General features: G+C 38.2%; 1 protein-coding gene and 1 long non-coding RNA gene across 2 annotated transcripts in view; one reads left to right on the forward strand and one right to left on the reverse strand.

Moving 5' to 3' along the window:
• Nucleotides 1-4,387: 4,387 nt before the first annotated feature.
• LOC113475135 lies at nucleotides 4,388-10,844 on the forward strand. Its single transcript, XM_026838804.1, has 2 exons — nucleotides 4,388-5,041; nucleotides 10,206-10,844. The coding sequence occupies exons 1-2, from the start codon at nucleotides 4,960-4,962 to the stop codon at nucleotides 10,640-10,642; spliced, it is 519 nt and encodes a 172-aa protein (XP_026694605.1). The 5' UTR covers nucleotides 4,388-4,959; the 3' UTR covers nucleotides 10,643-10,844.
• LOC108950353 overlaps nucleotides 10,171-18,568 on the reverse strand; it is a 9,471-nt gene continuing 1,073 nt past the window's right edge. The window contains exon 2 of the long non-coding RNA XR_001975194.2: nucleotides 10,171-10,484. This is a non-coding gene — a long non-coding RNA (uncharacterized LOC108950353). The remainder of the gene's footprint in view (nucleotides 10,485-18,568) is intronic.

Below are 18,568 nucleotides of genomic sequence, written 5' to 3' on the forward strand. Positions count from 1 at the left end.
TCGCCACATAACTCCCCCCTAGAAGCGAAGAGTTGTCTTTAGCCGAACAACCGTAACGTTCCGGTGGCCGAATATTTCGTTGTGGCCTGGTTCGGATCATGGTTGGTTTGGAAGAAGTTTTTGGTGGGCGTCCTCGTCGTGTGGGTTGGGCGGTTTGGACCGGTGTTCCGAGATCTACGTGTGCGGGTTTCAATCGATCGATTGACACCAGTTGGTATTTACCGCCCACGTCTAGTTTAAACGCCTATGGACCATTTTCGATAACCCTGTACGGTCCGTCGTAGGGAGCGGTGAGTGGCCTACGATGTGCGTCTCTGCGAATGAACATGTACTTTGCTTGTTGCAGGCTGTTTGTATCGGATGAGGGTGGAGTGCAATGACGTGACATGGCAACCGGAGCCAGTTTTCGCAAGATTTCTTGTAGTTTTTTAGGAAATTCGGGTGCTGCCGGTTGTGTCTCCTTGTACGTTGTTGTATCTCCTGGAACGGCGACCGGAGTACCATACACTAATTCCGCTGACGAAGTTTGCAAGTCGGACTTTGGCATTGTTCGGATTCCCTAGAGAACCCATGGTAGATCATCCACCCAGTTAGGATCGGTCAAACGGGACATCAGGGCACTTTTCAAGTGACGATGTAATCTTTCCACGAGACCATTTGCCTGTGGATGAAACGCTGTAGTTCGATGAAGCTTTTATACCTAGGAACTCGTTGGTCTTGGACCATAATTCGGATGTGAATTGTGGCCCGCGGTCTGACGATACGTTCGTAGAGATTCCGAATCTTGATATCCAGTTGTATATGAACGCTCTTGCACAAGTGATTGTCGTTGCGTCCTTCATCGGAACTGCTTCGGGCCATCTCGTGTACCTATCAACCATCGTTAGTAAATACATGTTACCCTGACTATATAAATGTTGACGTCGGCAAATCTTACTCCAGGCGGTGGGTAATTTTGTAAAGGAGCTCGGGTATGTTGTTGGATTTTAGCTATTTGACAGGCTAGGCATTGCTTAGTCCACAACGGTTTGTGATCCGTGTAGGCAGTAAAGTCGCGACCTTCTAGAAAATACCGAAAATGACGGATTGCAAGATGCAGGGCTAACAGTTCCCGGTCAAAAGCGCTGTACTTTACCTCAGTCGCCCGTAATTGTTTGCTGAAAAACGCCAATGGGCGCCAGAGCCCATCTATAAACTGTTCAAGCACACCCCCAATTGCAGTTTCTGATGCGTCGACCGTCAAAGCTGTACGAGCCTGCGGCTTAGGGTGCGTTAAAAGGGTTGCGTTGGCTAGCGCCTGTTTAGCTGCTTCAAAAGCCGTCTGTAAGTTATCTGTCCAGGTTAACGTTTTCCGTTTGCCAGCCATGGCTGAATAGATCGGCGCCATTATTTTGGCGGCAGAAGGTATAAATCTATGATAGAAATTTATCATACCTGCGAATTCCTGCAGTCCTTTAATAGTTGTTTTCCAATGGTCTTTCGCCTGCCTGGTCTACGTGATGACCAAGAAAATCCATTTGTGCTTTTCCGAATTGGCATTTCTTGGGGTTGATTACCAGACCAAATTGCGACAGACGGTGGAACACTGCTAAGACCGAATGGCGTGGTAACAGCTGTTTTGGGGATATCTTCACATGCTACCGGGATCTGATGATAGCCTCTGATTAAGTCGATCTTTGCTACGCTTCGTACCCGCTCGCTGATGGATTGCCAGAATATGTCTGCTCGCTGTGCAAGCTCTCGAGGGTTATTTGTTTCGTCGCCGGACAATATGACGCGGTTATCCTCTGGCAGGCGTTGCAGGAACAAATATGCTTAAATAGAAAGCAGGACCCGTGGCTTCCTAACAGTGGCAGCATGTCATCCATGAGCTCGGAAGGCTTTCGGTCGCCCAAATCTGGCATGTTTAGGAGTTGAGAAGCTCAGTCCTGAGGCGAAAGGCAGAATGTTCTAAGTAGCCGTTGTTTTATTGCCGCGTACTTTCCTTATTGCGGCGGGCTTTCCAGGAAATCGATCAGGCGTTTTGCTGTTTCTTGGTCCAACGCTGCTACTACATAGTAATACTTAGTAGTATCCGCTGCTACATTGCGCAACACAAACTGCGCTTCTGCCTGCTGAAACCATACCCGAGGTTGTGACGTCCAAAATGTTGGCAGCTTGAGTGCGACAGCGTTTTCCATCTTGTTGACAGTTTGCAGAAATATCGTTGCTGCTACGTCGAGGTCACCAATTGTTGCGATGTTGAGTCCAAGATCGTTTTTATTAGAATGGTTACACCTCACACTTTCGTGTGCGAAAACGACAACAGTAAGAAAAAGGAAATTGAGAGAGTACTGTAACAGAAGAAGGTAGTGTCTTTAATTACGCAATGGCTAAGACAAATAGCACGTGACAGTAATTACGCAATATCGAATGTGACCGGCTAAGTTTCTGTCGCCACTACTATACATTTAATTGTTTTAAGCAATAAAAAATAAAATTTTATTAAAAAGTAATTTTAACATTAGTAATAAAAAGTTATTTTTAACATTAGTTTTCACAACAATTTTGATTTTGGCAAAATAATTAAGTTTAAAACAGTACAATTACTTTTTTATGCAAAAATTAAAAATAAATAAAAACAAATTTTGTTATGTTTCACAAAAGAATTCAAAAAAATGTTTTATTTAAAACTGTACATTTAATTGTTTCAAAGAATAAAAATTTTAATTTTTATTTAAAAAAATTTAACACTAGTTTTTACAACAATTATTTTTTTTTGCAAAACAATTTCGAAAAAATTTAAAGTTCAAAACAGTACAACTACTTTTTATACGCAAAAAAAACAAAAAAAATTATTTTTTCATGTTTCCCAAACGATTTCAAAAAAAAATATTATAATTAAAACTGTACAGTTTACTGTTTTAAGCAATAAAAAATTAAAATTTTATTTCAAAAAATTTTTAACATTAGTTTTTACAACAACTTTTTTTTTGCAAAATAATTTCTAAAAAAATTAAAGTTTCTCTTTTTATGCAATAAAAAAACAAAAAAAATAATTTTTTTTCATGTTTTGCAAAATAATTTCCAAAAAAATTAAAGTTTTAAACGGTACAATTACTCTTTTTATGCAATGAAAAAACAAAAAAAATAAATTTTTTTCATGTTTTTCAAAGAAATTCAAAAACATGTTTTCATTAAAACTGTACAGTTAGTTGTTTTAAACAATAAAAAAAAATAAAATTTTATTAAAAAAAGAATTTAACATTAGTTTTTACAACAATTTCTTTTTTTGCAAAATAATTTCGAAAACATTTAAATATCAAAACAGTACAATGACGTTTTTCATGCAAAAAAACGAAAAAAATCGTTTTTTCATGTTTCTCATAGGAAACCAAAAAAATGTTTTAATTAAAACTGTAGAGATTGTTTTAAACAAAAATAAAAATAAATTTTATTAAAAAAAAAATTTTAACATTAGTTTTTACAACATTTATTTTTTGCAAAATAATTTCTTTCAAAAAAGGAATTAAAAAAATGTTTTACTTAAATCTATACAGTTAATTGTTTTAAATTTATTAAAAAAAATTAACATTAGTTTTTACAACAATTTTTTTTTTTGCAAAATACTTCCAAACAATTTTAAAGTTTAAAACAGTACAATTACATTTTTATGCAAAAAAACAAAAAAACAAACAATTTTTTCATGTTTCCCAAAAGATTTCAGAAAATTGTTTTAATTAACACTGTACAGTTTATTGTTTCAAACAAGAAATAATACAATTTTAATAAAAAGTAATTTTTAACATTAGATTTTACAACAATTGTTTTTTTTATGCAAAATAATTTCTTTCATAAAAGGAATTCTAAAAAAATTTCTTAATTTAAACTGTACAGTTAATTGTTTTAACCAATAAAAAATTAAAATTATATTAAAAAAAATTTTTAACATTAATTTTAACAGCAGTTTTTATTTTTTTTGCCTAAAAAAATTTCTTAATTTAAACTGTACAGTTAATTGTTTTAACCAATAAAAAATTAAAATTATATTAAAAAAAATTTTTAACATTAATTTTAACAGCAGTTTTTATTTTTTTTGCAAATTTTTTTTTTTAAATTTTAAGTTTAAATCAGTGCAACTACAATTTTCATGCAAAAAAACGAAAAAAATCATTTTTTCATGTTTCTTATAAGAATTCAAAATAATGTTTTAATTAAAACTGTACAGATAATTGTTTTAAACAAAAAAGAATAAAATTTTATTAAAAAAAAATTTTAACATTAGTTTTACAACAATTTTTTTTTTGCAAAATAATTTCTTTCAAAAAAGGAATTCAAAAAAATTTTTTAATTAAACTGTACAGTTAATTGTTTTAAGCAATAAAAATTTAAAATATTATTAGAAAAACTTTAACATTAGTTTTTACAACAATTTTTTTTTGCAAAACAATTTCCAAAAAAATTATAGTTCAAAACAGTACTGTTAAGTTATCATTGTTTTAGTTCCCATTGTATCTAATTTGTTTGTGTGGTGCCCCTTCCCAATCATGTGTATTATGTTCCGCCTCAGTGATTTTGCCTTCTTCCTTTTTCTGTCTGGCCTCCTGTCTGACCTTGTTGGTCATTCATTCCAAACATGTGCTTGTGTTGTGAGGTGCTCGTAATAAACTTAACTACTGACTTAACATGGTAGCAGAGGATGGTTCAAGTTTAAAGAGTCAGTTATAGTAAAGTCAAAGTTTATTATGGCGCAATCAAAAAGATCTCCTCCAAAATATACTGAAGGAGATTGCTATGTACAATGGAGAAGAAAATTTTCAATGTGGCAGTTAGTATCTGATGTGAGGAAGTCTGAACAGGCCATTCTTATTAATCTTTATGCCTTAGAGGGGCATGTGAAGGCTCAGAGGGCTATTTCTGATTTAGCTATTGACGAACTTCATTCTAATGGCGGAATAAACATTCTCCTTGCCAAGTTGGATGAAACATTCATTCAAAAGTGAAACAGTGGATGAGGCTTACAATGCGTATGTGAATTTTAACAGATTCTCAAGGTCGTCAATGTCTATCAATGATTACGTCCTACAATTTGAACATTTGTATAGCACAAGATGTGCAGTCACGGCATGGAGTTATCGGATGCCATTCTAGCGTTTAAACCAGTGTTTCTCAACCTGTGGTACGCGTGCAAGATGTGCAGTCACGGCATGGAGTTATCGGATGCCATTCTAGCGTTTAAACCAGTGTTTCTCAACCTGTGGTAGTGGTACGCGAGGTCATTTCCGGTGGTACGCGGTAAATACTTGTTTTTAAGTTAAATTACCATAATAACAAAACGACAAAGCATTTTTTTCTGATTCAATAAAATAATGCTTTTTTATCCGTTTACACTAGCCGCAACGCGGAGCAAAGCGACAATGCCCCTATTGTTTTGAAAACAGTATCAATTGTCATGCTATTTGTTAAATACCAAATTTTAGGCTTTTAGAACAGTATTTTAAACAAGGTTAGCAAAATTTATAAGAGAAAATATAACCCTGAGTACATAAAATATGGCTTTATTTCTATTAAACACCAGGGAGAAGATCTGCCACAGTGCGTAGTGTGCATGAAAACTGTGTTAAATGGGGCTATGAAGCCAAGTCTGCTTAAACGACATCTTGAATCAAATCAACCAGAAAAAAACGATAGAAATCAGAGCTATTTCGAGCGACTTGGTGAGAATGTGAAGAAACGGCGTTTAGACCAGACAGGACAGAACTACCAAAAGATGACAGGGATTGTAAAAGCATCCTATGAAGTTTCTCTTCTCGTGGCCCAAAACTTGAAGGCTCATACCATTGCTGAGACGCTAATTCTTCCAGCAGCAAAAGTACTTGTCCGGCAACTGATAGGAGAAAAAGATGTTGCAAAGTTGGAGAGTGTGTCTCTTTCAAACGACACTGTTAAGCGCCGAATAAACGTCAAACTTGTGAATGTTGTAAAAGCGTCAGCGTTGAATACACGGTTATTTGCAAGGCTTTGGGAAGATCTCGGTTCAAATCACAAATGTCTTCTTTACCACACGGAGCATGGCCTAATCAATACACGGCCTAGGAATACACCGAAACTGCTCAGAAAATAGGAGGCCTATTGACGCGAATAATGCCCATTATAATACATTGTTACGTCACGGTTATATGAATGGATTTTGCTGTCTGGCTGTAGTTTTTGCATCAAATAACAGTTTATTTACCATTCCCGGTTAAATTACCTTATTTTTCGGGTTATTTTGTCAACATCTTATATTTTTTAAAAATGTTTAAGCATAACTGAACAGATAGGAGTTACTTTTAACCACGTGCGGCATACAAGTAAGTTTTACCGACAGTTTAGTTTGGCTAAGTCGCTGAGTGAAAATAGTATTTGGCTTAAAACAGAAGTTTTTTTAAGACAGCCTATGCATATCTAGCAAAACAACACCGCAGTAACAACAAGTAAGTTAATTGATATGTCCGTTGTGGACTTTTAAAACCGGTCCTTAAAAACGATATAGGATATTGGATAAAACACAAGCATCAGCCTTTTGTCTCAAGGCGCTTATGCCTTGATCCCGTCCTGCTGCTCATAACTCATTTTCTACCGGAGGTTTTTTTTGTTAAAGCAGGACAGAGGCTCTTCCTCAAAGTCAAAAAATGGGTCATACAGCACATCATAAATTAAGACTGTTTAATACAAACAAACTTACGATAGCCTCCCTTCGTACTTAAGTGTTGTGTCTAACTTTAGACCTAAACTGAATCTGATTGCTCGTCTCTCTTTATGCTTAATAAACTGATATTTTTATACTAATAAACCTTTTGCGCCGCTTTATAGGTCTGGTATGATTTTAACTAAACAAGCAAATATCCCGTCGACACGTTCTGTGATAAACTGCAAGTTAAAACAACCTAAAACTGGTATTGAACCTACCAACAACTAGGTCTGGTATGATTTTAACTAAACAAGCAAATATCCCGGCGACACGTTCTGTGATAAACTGTAAGTTAACTACCAACAACTGCAAACTGCATTCAAAATGAAGGAAATCCATTCATAAATCCGTGACGTAACAATGTATTATAAATGAGCATTATTCGCGTCAATAGGCCTCTTATATTCTGAGCAGTTTCGGTATATTCCTAGGCCGTGTATTGAGTAGGCCATGCACGGAGGTGCGCTGGCTTTCAAGAGGAAATATGACAAGACAAATCTTTGAATTGAAGAATGAGTTGCTTGTATTTTGCAAACAAAAAAATTCGGATTTTCAAAACGATTTGGAAAATGAGGAATTCAAATCGAAGTTGGCTTATTTGTCAGATATTTTTGAAACTCTATTGTCGGATATTTTTGAATCTCTTAACAACATAAACTTGTTTTTCTAAGGACCAAACAGCTCTGTTTCAGATTTTCCCCCAGGCTAGAAGCATTTATTCGCAAGCTGGACATCTGGAAGAAAAACATGGATAATCGGAAATACGGAATGTTCAGACTTCTTGTTCAGACTTCTAACATCTCTTCAAAGTCAACCCAGCGACAAATTGTCATCTGCAACAGCGCTCAAAAGTGAATTAATGCATTATTTTCCGGACATGACATGCTGCGCATACATCACAAATCCTTTCCTTGTTGTCCCATCACTTCTACCTGTAGGAACGGGAGAGCAAGAGGATATCATTGACATTCAGTCTGACGAAACAGCTAAAACACTACACAAGGAATCTTCTCCGATAAACGTCTGGCTGAACATGGCTTCTACATACGAGACTTTGGCTGGTAACGCTATTCCACAGCTGTTAGTTTTTCCCAGTACATGGGAGTGTGAGCAGGGCTTTTCTTCCATGATGAGCATCAAAACCAAGAGTCGAAATCGCAAGCAGGGCTTTTCTTCCATGATGAGCATCAAAACCAAGAGTCGAAATCGCCTTGAAGCTTCTGGACACGATTTCCGTTGCGCCGTGAACTCAGTTGCACCCCGCATAGATCTGCTAGCGGCGAGGAAACAATTGCCGCCATCACATTAAATTTTGCTTTGTTAGGGTGTGTGTTGTAACTGTTCATGGATAATTAAATCAGCTCCAGTAGAACTCCTATCTTAAATACCCCGCATAGATCTGCTAGTGGCGAAGAAACAATTGCCGCCATCACATTAAATTTTGCTTTGTTAGTGTGTGTTGTAACTATTCATGGATAATTAAATCAGCTCCCGTAGTACTCCTATCTTAAATGACTATGTGCTTTTTAAGTAAAGTTGAGATTTTTGATAGAGTTTTGGTACGTATCAAGGTCATAAAACCTTGAAGCGGTACGCGGTAAGAACAATGTTGAGAACCACTGGTTTAATGGATGGTGCAAATCTAAACACAAGTAAGCGTCAATTAGCACTTACCTTGGGTGAAGATTTAAAATTCCAGGTGAAGATTTAAAAATTCAAGACAATGAAATCTGCATTAAAGAGAGTTTTTGGGAATACAACACCTGCGGAAGCAACTCCCAATACACCAGTCGACTAATGGAAAGAAGGAAGACTGGAATGAAGAAAGAAACAACACCGAAAAAGATGAAACTACGAAACAAGTTCGGCTACATCACCCGATGTGGCAATATGCGACTCAAAAATGCATTGGGCCCCAACATGTCCGCACAGAGAGCAAGTCATGTCTACGGAAATGGAGCCGCAAAATGTCGCCATCAGTCTACAGGTGAATAATGAGAAGATGGAGGTATTATCAAATGAAGCTGATGGACATGCTGTTGTTGATACAGCTTGTACAAAGACGGTATGTGGACAAAACCGGTTTAGAAAATATTTTGCATCTTAAATGAAACTGCTTTTGTTTTTGGGGATGGTAGAAAGGTTTTTTCCCATAAAGCAGCACGTATACCAGCTTGCATTGCGGGTGGTAAATGCACAATTGATACTGAAGTTGTTGCCGGAAACATTCCTCTACTTTTTAGCAAAACTTCCCTAAAGAAAGCAGAAACTCAAATTGATTTAAAAAACGATAAAGTCAAAAAATCAAGTTAAAATTATTCAAGTAAAACTGCTTTTGTTTTTGGTGATGGTAGAAAGGTTTTTTCCCATAAAGCAGCAACACGTATACCAGCTTGCATTGCGGGTGGTAAATGCACAATTGATACTGAAGTTGTTGCCGGAAACATTCAGCAAAACTTCCCTAAAGAAAGCAGAAACTCAAATTGATTTAAAAAACGATAAAGTCAAAATGTTTGGGCATGATGTAAAGGTTATAATTACAGGAAGTGGACATTATTGTGTTGGTATTTATTCAGGTCAACCTGTAAGAAGTAAAGAGTATGTGAACTTATTACTTCTTGATGAACATCAATCAACTCAACTGAATCTTAAAGTAAACCTTCATAAAATTACATAAACAATTCGATTGAAAACTTAAATAGACTTTTGCAAAGAGCCAGTATGTTACCTTCAAAGTATCACGAAATAATTGCGGATGTCGTATCTAACTGTAGTGTGTGTAAGGTGCACAAAAAAGGACATTTGTAAGTTTATAGGACATTTGTAAGTTTATCATAGAGTGAAAACTGTAAGTTTATCATGGAGTAAAAACTTTAATGGTTGTGTTTCTATGGATTTACATCAGTTAGAACCCAATTTGTGGTATTTTCATATTATTGATATGTTTAGTCGTTTTAATGCATGTATTATTACTTCCAAAATGTCTCCAGTGTTATCGTTAAATGTTTCTCAAAAAACTGAGTAAGTCTTTTTGGGGCACCACAAAGAGTATTAACTGATAATGGGCGTGAATTTGACAATTCTGAGTTTCGTGAATTGTGTAGAAAATTTAATATTTCTGTTTTAATTACTCTTGCGTACTCTCCGTGGAGTAATGGTGTACGTGAAAGACAAAATCATTATCCGTAAAGTCAAATATGACGAAAGTTGTGACTGGACAACAGCCGTAGTCTTGGGCTTTCAGTGCAAAGGATGCACGGATTAACCATACCGGTTATAGTCCGTCTCAACTAGTTTTTGGTTAAAATATTTCCTTGCCCTCTGTGCTTCTTGATAACAGCTCCAATCCAAGTGAACCAACAGAAGGCAGAGACCTAACAATGCATTTAAATGCACTACACGCAGCTAGAAGAGCTTACATGGCAGGAGACATCGGACAAGATCAAGCGAGCTGTTCGAAAACAAACCAGAAGAGGACCAGAGAATATTATTTAGTCGGTCAACTGGTCTACTACAAAAGAAATTAGTCGAGAATTTGGAGAGGACCAGCAAAGGTTTTGGTGCAAGATGGCCCCTGTTGATTTTCTGCGGCACGGTGGTCAGTTCCTCCGTGTCCATGTGTGTAGACTTGAACTTGCCAATGAAGAAAGGTCCTCAAATATGAATGGGGGGAATCAAAACAAGCCGGTTACACAAGACACACGCGAGGAATCGTGTTCAGAGTCCGATTATGAGATTTCTTCCCCATCGAGGGACAATTTATCAGAAGAACCTCATTATGAAATAAGGGATTCCTCTGATGAAGGTCTGAGAAGTGCAATTTTACCTCCTGCTCCTTCTAAGAATCCTCCCAGGCTAAATATAGCAAAACTAAACAAACAGCAAGTTCTTTCGTTTAAAAAGGAGTTCAACACACTGCAACTGTTTTAAGCCGTGCAGGAAAAGCAACGGGTAAATAAAACCTGTTATAATATTCTTTATGAATACCTCCTGAATTATAAAGGGGCAAGACTTGGGTAGATTTCAATAAAATGGAAAATGTTACTAGTGGGACTCTTACCAATACAGAGAATGTTGAAACCAGAGTGACAGAAGAAGTGTTTCAAATCAATGATGTTTCTTTTGATCAAGCAAAAAAGGCAGAACTAAATTCTTGGAAAGAAAACAAAGTTTATACTGAAGTCCCAATTTCCGAATTTAAATGCAAAATCATCTCCATACGATCGCTGTATACGTTAAAAGATGTCAATGGTTCCTTTTGCAAAAACTCTCTTCGTAGCATTGATATCAAGACTGCGTTTCTTCAAGGTGAAAGCATGGATCGGAATATTTACCTTCGTCCTCCGAGTGAAGCAAATTGTAAAGATGGTGTGTTATAGAAGCTGGAAAAGTGTGTTGGTTTAGCGTGTAGCGATCGACGTGTAAAAGCGGTAGGTTTAACTTTAATTCACCCCAAATTTACTGAGATCTTTAGATTGAATAGTAAACATGCTTGTACCACAGTTAACATATGCCGTGTGTAACCTATTGTACTTACGTCTTAATCAGTAAGCGGTGTCACAATTTCCTGTTCGTGTGTGTATGTTAGGAAACGCCTGTCCACGTCTACTACGGACCCTTTAATCTCGTGGACAAGCGAGTTGGGTGAGTTTCGCAATATCGCCTTTTTTCTTCTGTGTGTTTCTGCCACGTAGTGGAGCTTGTTTTAAGGACCTGTTTTGTATGAATCGCACTCTTTCTCGCCTTATCTTCGTTGTGTGAACACTCGAGTTGGGTGGGTTTCGCAATATCGCCTTTTTTCTTCTGTGTGTTTCTGCCACGTCGTGGAGCTTGTTTTAAGGACCTGGGGGGACATACTCGTCACAGTGCGTAAAAGTTGTTCGTAAGCGTAACGCACTCCATAGTCTACGCACTCGTAACGCAATCACTCTTCGTTAAAAAAATCGGGATACTCGTTACAGTGCGTTAGGAGTGCGCAGACAAACGAGGGCAACGTAAGAAAAAAGTAGTTTTGCGTAGGATTTTTGACGTTTTACTATAGTAACGTCACAAGACTCATAATACAGTGTAAAATATTAAAATGGCGGGACGTACAAGATCGGCAAAATGGACTGAGGATGAAATGACAGTTTAGTAAACTCCGTGGAAAAGAATGCAAGAGTAGCATTAGGTTCGTTTTCAGATCGCATTACTTACCAAGATAAGAACCTTCTTTGGAAAACGATAACAGGACAGCATCTGCGAAACATTACAACTCTGCACAAGTATGCTTGCAACTCCTGTACCGACGCCTCCTCAACTATTAGAATTGGTTCCCGACTCTCCTCCTGTTGAAATGCCCCTCACATTTACTGAAATGAGCCCGTCAGCTCATTTGAAGAGCCACCAGCAAAGCGACAGAGAAGGGGAACCAAGCAAACCGACGTGCAAATAGTTGACTTGCAGAAGTCTATATTGGATCAAATCACAACAATCTCTTCCACTCTTGTTGAAATTAAAAACATTCAACAACAACGCCTTTAAGTTTTTAACTATTAGGGTAACAGAGTCTACGTCATTAACTATTAGGGTAACAGAGTCTACGTCATGTCGTGACGACAACATTTTTACGACGCAGAGACACAATAAAAATGACCTCGTCCACCAACAGAGCAGCATTTTCTTGGGTTTCGGGAGGCATTGGAACTCCTCTGCGGCGACAGATATTGTGCAATATACAAAACATGCCATCGTAATTTGACAAGCCTTCTTAGGAGTGTAACACAGTCTGCCACCAGAGTGATCAATAATTCGCCATCGTTGTTTTAGGATTCCAATGACCTAAATTCAAGAAATATTTAAGTTTTACATACTTAAAAATTGAAGAACATTTAAAACCTACTTTTCCACCAATGATCGTGTTTTCTTATGCGCGTTGTTGAACCGTTTCTGTGCTCCAGTTGACGGTTTACCAAAAGGTGTCATTAGCCAACTTTTAATGGGTATCCGCTGTCCCCCAAAAGAACACCACGACCAAATTCAGTTGCCTCAAAACGTCGGAATACTCCGCAGTTTTTTAAAATAATCGTGTGTGCTTCCCGGCCATCTTGCAACAATATCGCGAAACACGTAATCGGCATCACATATAGCCTGACAAAGAATTATTCGTCAAGACCTATAAATGATTTGAAAAAAAGTAACTCTTACCTGCACATTGATGGAATGAAAACCTTTTCGATTCACGTATAAATGCTCGTTTTGACTCGGTGCTATGATCGGAATATGAGTCCCGTCAATGCAACCAACAACTGACGGGAAATGAGAAAGTTGATAAAACTGTTGCTTGTTTTGCATTTGCTCATTTCAGTCTGGCATATTTGCTCATATTTCTGTCTGGCATATATATATGATCATTCGCCATGCCGCACAAACTCTCAAGGAATTTTGTAAATACTCGACTGACCGTCGGTTGAGTAACATTAACGTAATCTTTGCTTGAAAACTACCTGACGCCAACAATTTTAAGGCAATGAGGACTTCCTGTTCAACACTGAGTGTGGTGGAAATCATTCGTTTTTTCTTCATGTCTTCCCGTACCATATCACATACCTCCAAAATTGCATCTTTTGACATTCTATATTCCGCAATAAGTTTACTATCTGCCAACAATAGAGGGTTTCGTCTTTCTGGGTACCTCTGTGATCCCCTTGCTCTTACAAAACCAGTGTAAGCCGCCATATTTTACCAAATAACACTGTTCGTAGTTTTTTACGCAACCTCCCGACATTGCGCAGAACTACGCACTGTGTTTTTTCCTACGCACAGCAGATAGTCTGACGTGTATACCGATTTTTTTAGCGCAATGCGTAGGCGGCTACGCATTCGCTCGAGTTTACGCAATGTGACGAGTATGTCCTCCCTGTTTTGTATGAGTCGCCCTCTTTCTCGCCTTATCTTCGTTGTGTGAACACTTCATCGTTGTGTCGTAATAAAGGAGTCCATAAATGTTGGGGAGCTGGGTGCTTAATAAAGGAGTCCATGAGTGTTGGGGAGCTGGGTGGTAGGTCCTAATCGTGACGAGATAGATAAGAAGGTACAAGAAACGAGCACGCGAGGAGAGCATTATCATTGACCACCCCCTACACTGGACACGACCTTCCGAGGACACAACGGTGAAGCACTTTGTATATATTTTGCATGCTAAAATATAGTATTTATATTACTTTATTTGGATTATTTAGTTATTATGGCCCAAATTTTTTCTTTTCTTAAATTCCCTAAATCCAAGTCGATTAAACATTCTACTCCATTAAAATTTGAAGAGCCTTTTACCCTTTTGCCGCAACTTCCCAGTAGAACAAATCCGCTTAGAGATGTGATACTTATGTTAATGGTGATTCTTTTGGTGGCGCACCTTTTGGTAACTTATTACACGCGCGCGAACAACCCACCCAAGTCGGCGAGCATTCCGCGAAACCATCCGGTGCTAGCGCAGACTTAGCCACGTGCGGCACAAGCAACCAACAGTTAGAGAGATTGTCCCATAACGACCTAAAACCTAAACTCCCTACTTTTTGGCTCTCCTCCGTGCGTCTCTGGTTAAGCACGGTTGAAACTATTTTTGACGCTAACCTCGTTTTTAGTGAGCATATTCGTTTTACGCATGCCATTTCGGCCCTCTCGGTCCTCTGAGCAAGTTAAACGAGTGGGGTATTTTATCATGGACCGTAAAGTTGACTATCCATATACCAGTCTTAAAACGGCGTTACTTAAGCTTTTTATGAGTTTAACGAGGTGCGGCAGAGTTTTAACAAACTTTTTCACGAAACGCGCTTGAACGGTCGGCGGCCGAGTGAACTGTTGAGCGAGATGAAATCTTTGTTAAGCAGCCACCGGTGATTATGGCGTCGTAGCTGAAAGTCTATTAAAAAAATTGTTTGTAGAACGTCTGCCGGACGGCGTTAGACGCACCTTGGATCTCGAATACGCGCAGTCAAGTTTGAAAACTCTTGCCTCTAAAGCTGAGGACAATCTACAGTCGCCTAATTCTTTTGCCAGTTCGTCGACCCCCGTAACCGACAGTACTGATACGCCTAACTCAGTTAGTTCTCAGATGCTCATCAACGATAATTTTGAGCGACGTATTCCATCGGTTGTCTGACGCGGTTCAATCCTTTGCCAATTCACCCAGTAGCAACTCGCCATCCCGTCAGGATCAATTCACCCAGTAGCAACTCGCCATCCCGTCAGGATATACCAGCTTTCAGTGGTTCTGGTCAGCGCACTAATATGTTAATTCTCCGTTTCCCATTGGTTCGGTTCCACCCAGTTCTACGGCTCGTTTTCATCCCCGCCCCAGGTTTAATCCCGGTCATCCTCGCTCAAACTCCTGGCAACCCCACCGTTTTGATCAAAATCAGTCTTTTCGTCCGCGGTATCAGGTTAACCGTAATTTTCCTCCGTCGGATCTTTGCATTTATCACGCTCGGTATGGGTCGGACGCTTATAATTGTGTTGAGCCATGCAGTTGGCACGATCGTTCAAAAAACGGGCAAGGTCCTTCACGTGTTCGGTGAAGCGTGTTAATCGGACTTTTAATAAATCGCCATACATTCACCGTCTCTGATAAACGTCTGAATTTGTGTCTTTTTATGCGATTCCGGGAGTACTGTAAGCATTATTCCGTTGTGGTATGCGCCTCGTTTTTATCCACAGCAGTTTCTACGGTTACAAGGCGTTTCTGGTAAGAAGACCTTTCGCGCTTTTGGTCGTATCAAGCTTGTTTTGAATTTTAATTTGGGTCGCTCATTTGTCTGGACCTTTCATATATCTCTGATATTAAACATGCGATCTTGGGCGCCGACTTCCTTAGTTACTATTGCCTTGCAGGTTGACGTGTATGGTAAACGTTTGGTTTCGTTTGCCGTTGTGTATTACGATCCCATTCGGAAGCGAATGAAAAGCCCGATGGGGATTCTTAGCAAATGTGATGTTCATCGCGGGTTCTGTAACGGTCGGTACACGTACATATGTCTGGAAGGTGCCCAAGCTCATTGATTGTCCCAATACTAAACCTATGGGCACCGATCTCATTACCCTTCACTTTAGTAAATCCTCCCGTCCTTATCGCCTAGAAATTCGCGATTTGGGCCTCAGCATGCATACCCAATCTTCTTGCCCACCAAACACTTTATGGCCTGTTATTCCAAAGACGCTTTGTGGTGACTCGGCTGGTCTCACCATCGTTCCTCTTAACTGCTCTTCAGCCTCCTTAATGCGTAGTAGTCCTGTTGATAAGATGATCGCATCCAACTCCGCCTCAAATTTCGTGAGGTCTGACCCAACTGCCAATATGATTAACGAGGCTTCAGACACGACGGCTGAAAGTGTATTCGCAACATGACGGCTGACGTACATTATCTTAAATGCACCTTACAATCCCTTCTGTCCACATTATACATGCTTGTCTCTCGTCAGTATCCTGGAGAGATTCTGAGTAAAATCTTAGGAGGACAGCGCGCCGTTATCACGGTTGGTGATCTTATGACCGAGATTACATGTGAAAAGATTAACGGATCTATCATGCATTCTCTTAAAAGCATGGAAAACTCTTTGCCACTCGTCCTCTTATTCGATACAGAGATTCGTCCGGCAAACTTCGAGTAGGCCAACTCTACCGGAATGGATTAGTTTATGCTGCCGTTAAGTTTGTCGAAAATTATTCACCAAGCCGGGTGATGTCCTTTAAAATCCTGGATTTCTTTTATGTTTTTGAGAATTACACTCTTTCGCACGTAGACCCAAAAATTAACTACGTCACTCCATCTCTTACTCCAGTCAATTTCCAACACAAAACACTCGATTATGGATCCTTGATGGATAAATTTTCCAAATCTTCGAATGGTTTTGAAGACTTGAACTCCATGTTAGCCACACTTTTAGTCAGGCCAAACTGACGCATGACAAATTTTACCACTACCTTGACTCTAACTCCAATCCTTCCATTAGCGCTGACATGGAATACGTCTCTAGAACGTTAGATGCCTCCGCCCAAAACATTTTCCTTAATGTAATTAGCTCCATCACTTCACCCTTTTGCGTGGTCATGGTTGCGTTAACACTCGCGTGTTTTGGGGGAATTTTCCTGACTATTTGGGTTGTTAAAATTTACGGAGCGTCCATTATTTCTTCTGCCAGGGGCAAATTTATTGACGTTCCCTTAGGAAATGATAATGACCCTGGTAGTGATGATAACATGCGACTTAGTGATCTTTCGCGGGAACGTCAACCAAAACACAAAGCCTAGGTATCATACTTTTGTCACAATGACTATCATTGTTATATATGCATATTTTTTTTCTTTCAACAATTTACTCATGTCGTCCTCACCATTCTCCCTGTTACCGTTGCGTTTGACCGTTGTTTGTCCGTAAAGTGTTAAAGTAAATATATGTATATGTTTACCTAAAGAGAATTAGTATAATTGGTCCCGTATTTACGTATACATTAACTTTTTTATTGCAATATATTCAATCTAAGACTTCAGTATACTCTCACCATATTCGTATTTTTAGACATATTTAGCAAGTAACACCGAGACGCTACATATAGACCACCAAAACCTGAAACAACTGCGCGATACAACCAACCTAATTATTCCTCGCGAACTACGACAATTATGTCAGTTCACTGCAAACGCATACCAAATACCAAAGTATAAATTACCGGCATCAGCTTAATGTACAGCAACAAAAATATCTATACCACGTGATCATTACGATATTGCTATGCCAGAAAATGTCATGAGGAACAATTCGCGCTGATTGCAAATATAAGAAAGACCGCCAACTCCGTCCCCATTTCGCTTGGTCTCCATTGTAAAAGATAGGCGCATGGTAGTTTAAGGAAGTTTTAGCTGTTTATTTCAAAATCTACACCAACTGTTCAAGTTTATTAGGCCAGTTTAGTTATTTGGTGGGTTAACGCTTACAGTTTACCACTTTTTAGGAAATTTAATTATTTAATAATTTTAATTAAAAATCTTCAAGCAAACGGTTTGTTAGAAGTATTTGTATATTAGAAAATAGTTGTTGGACCCTATAACTGTGAATCAAGTCAAAAAATGAAGAAAAACTACATAAAACGCCCTCGAATCCATTGACTACAATAGTAAACGGGAACGACCCGCAAAAGCGAGAGAGTGTATCATCGTGCTCTCTCCTTTGCCGACATTGGAGATGCGTAACTACCCAAAACCGTGATATATTCTTTTATTCACGTGACCTCCAACTCCGTCCCCATTTCGCTTGGTCTCCATTGTAAAAGATAGGCGCATAGTATTTTTCGCGGGTTTTAGCTGTTTTTTTCAAAAACTACACCAACTAATCAAGTTTATTAAGCCAGTTTAATTATTTAGTAGGTTAACGCTTACAGTTTACCACTTGTTTAGAAAATTTATTTATTTAATAAATTTAATTAAAAATCTTTTAACAAACGGTTTGTTTAAAATATATATTTTAGAAAATAGTGTTGTTTTACTCTATAACTTTAAATTAAGTGAAAAAACTTTAATTAAGTGGAAAAAAACGAAGAAATCCATTGATTACAATAGTAAATGGGAACGACCCACGAAAGAGAGAGAGTGTATCACCTCTCTCCTTTGCCGACATTGGAGATTTTTTTCTGTGGTGTGACCTTGTTGGTCATTTATTCTAAACATGTGCTTGTGTTGCGGTACTCTTAAAAATTAACAAGTACAATTACTTTTTTAATGCAAAAAAAACAAAAAAACATTTTTTTTTATGAAAATGTTTTAATTAAAACTGTACAACTGTTTTAAACAATAAAATAATAAAATTTTATTTTTACAACAATTGT

This window comes from Ciona intestinalis, unplaced genomic scaffold (genome assembly GCF_000224145.3).
Source record: "Ciona intestinalis unplaced genomic scaffold, KH HT000117.2, whole genome shotgun sequence".
In the NCBI taxonomy this organism is placed as follows: domain Eukaryota; kingdom Metazoa; phylum Chordata; class Ascidiacea; order Phlebobranchia; family Cionidae; genus Ciona; species Ciona intestinalis.

Bases quoted from the DNA above. Each gene is read 5' to 3' on its own strand.
- LOC113475135 (XM_026838804.1), top strand. From the start codon at position 4,960: ATGAAACATTCATTCAAAAGTGAAACAGTGGATGAGGCTTACAATGCG. The intron at 5,042-10,205 runs TGTCTATCAATG...AGAATATTATTT, and splicing joins CAGATTCTCAAGGTCGTCAA to AGTCGGTCAACTGGTCTACT.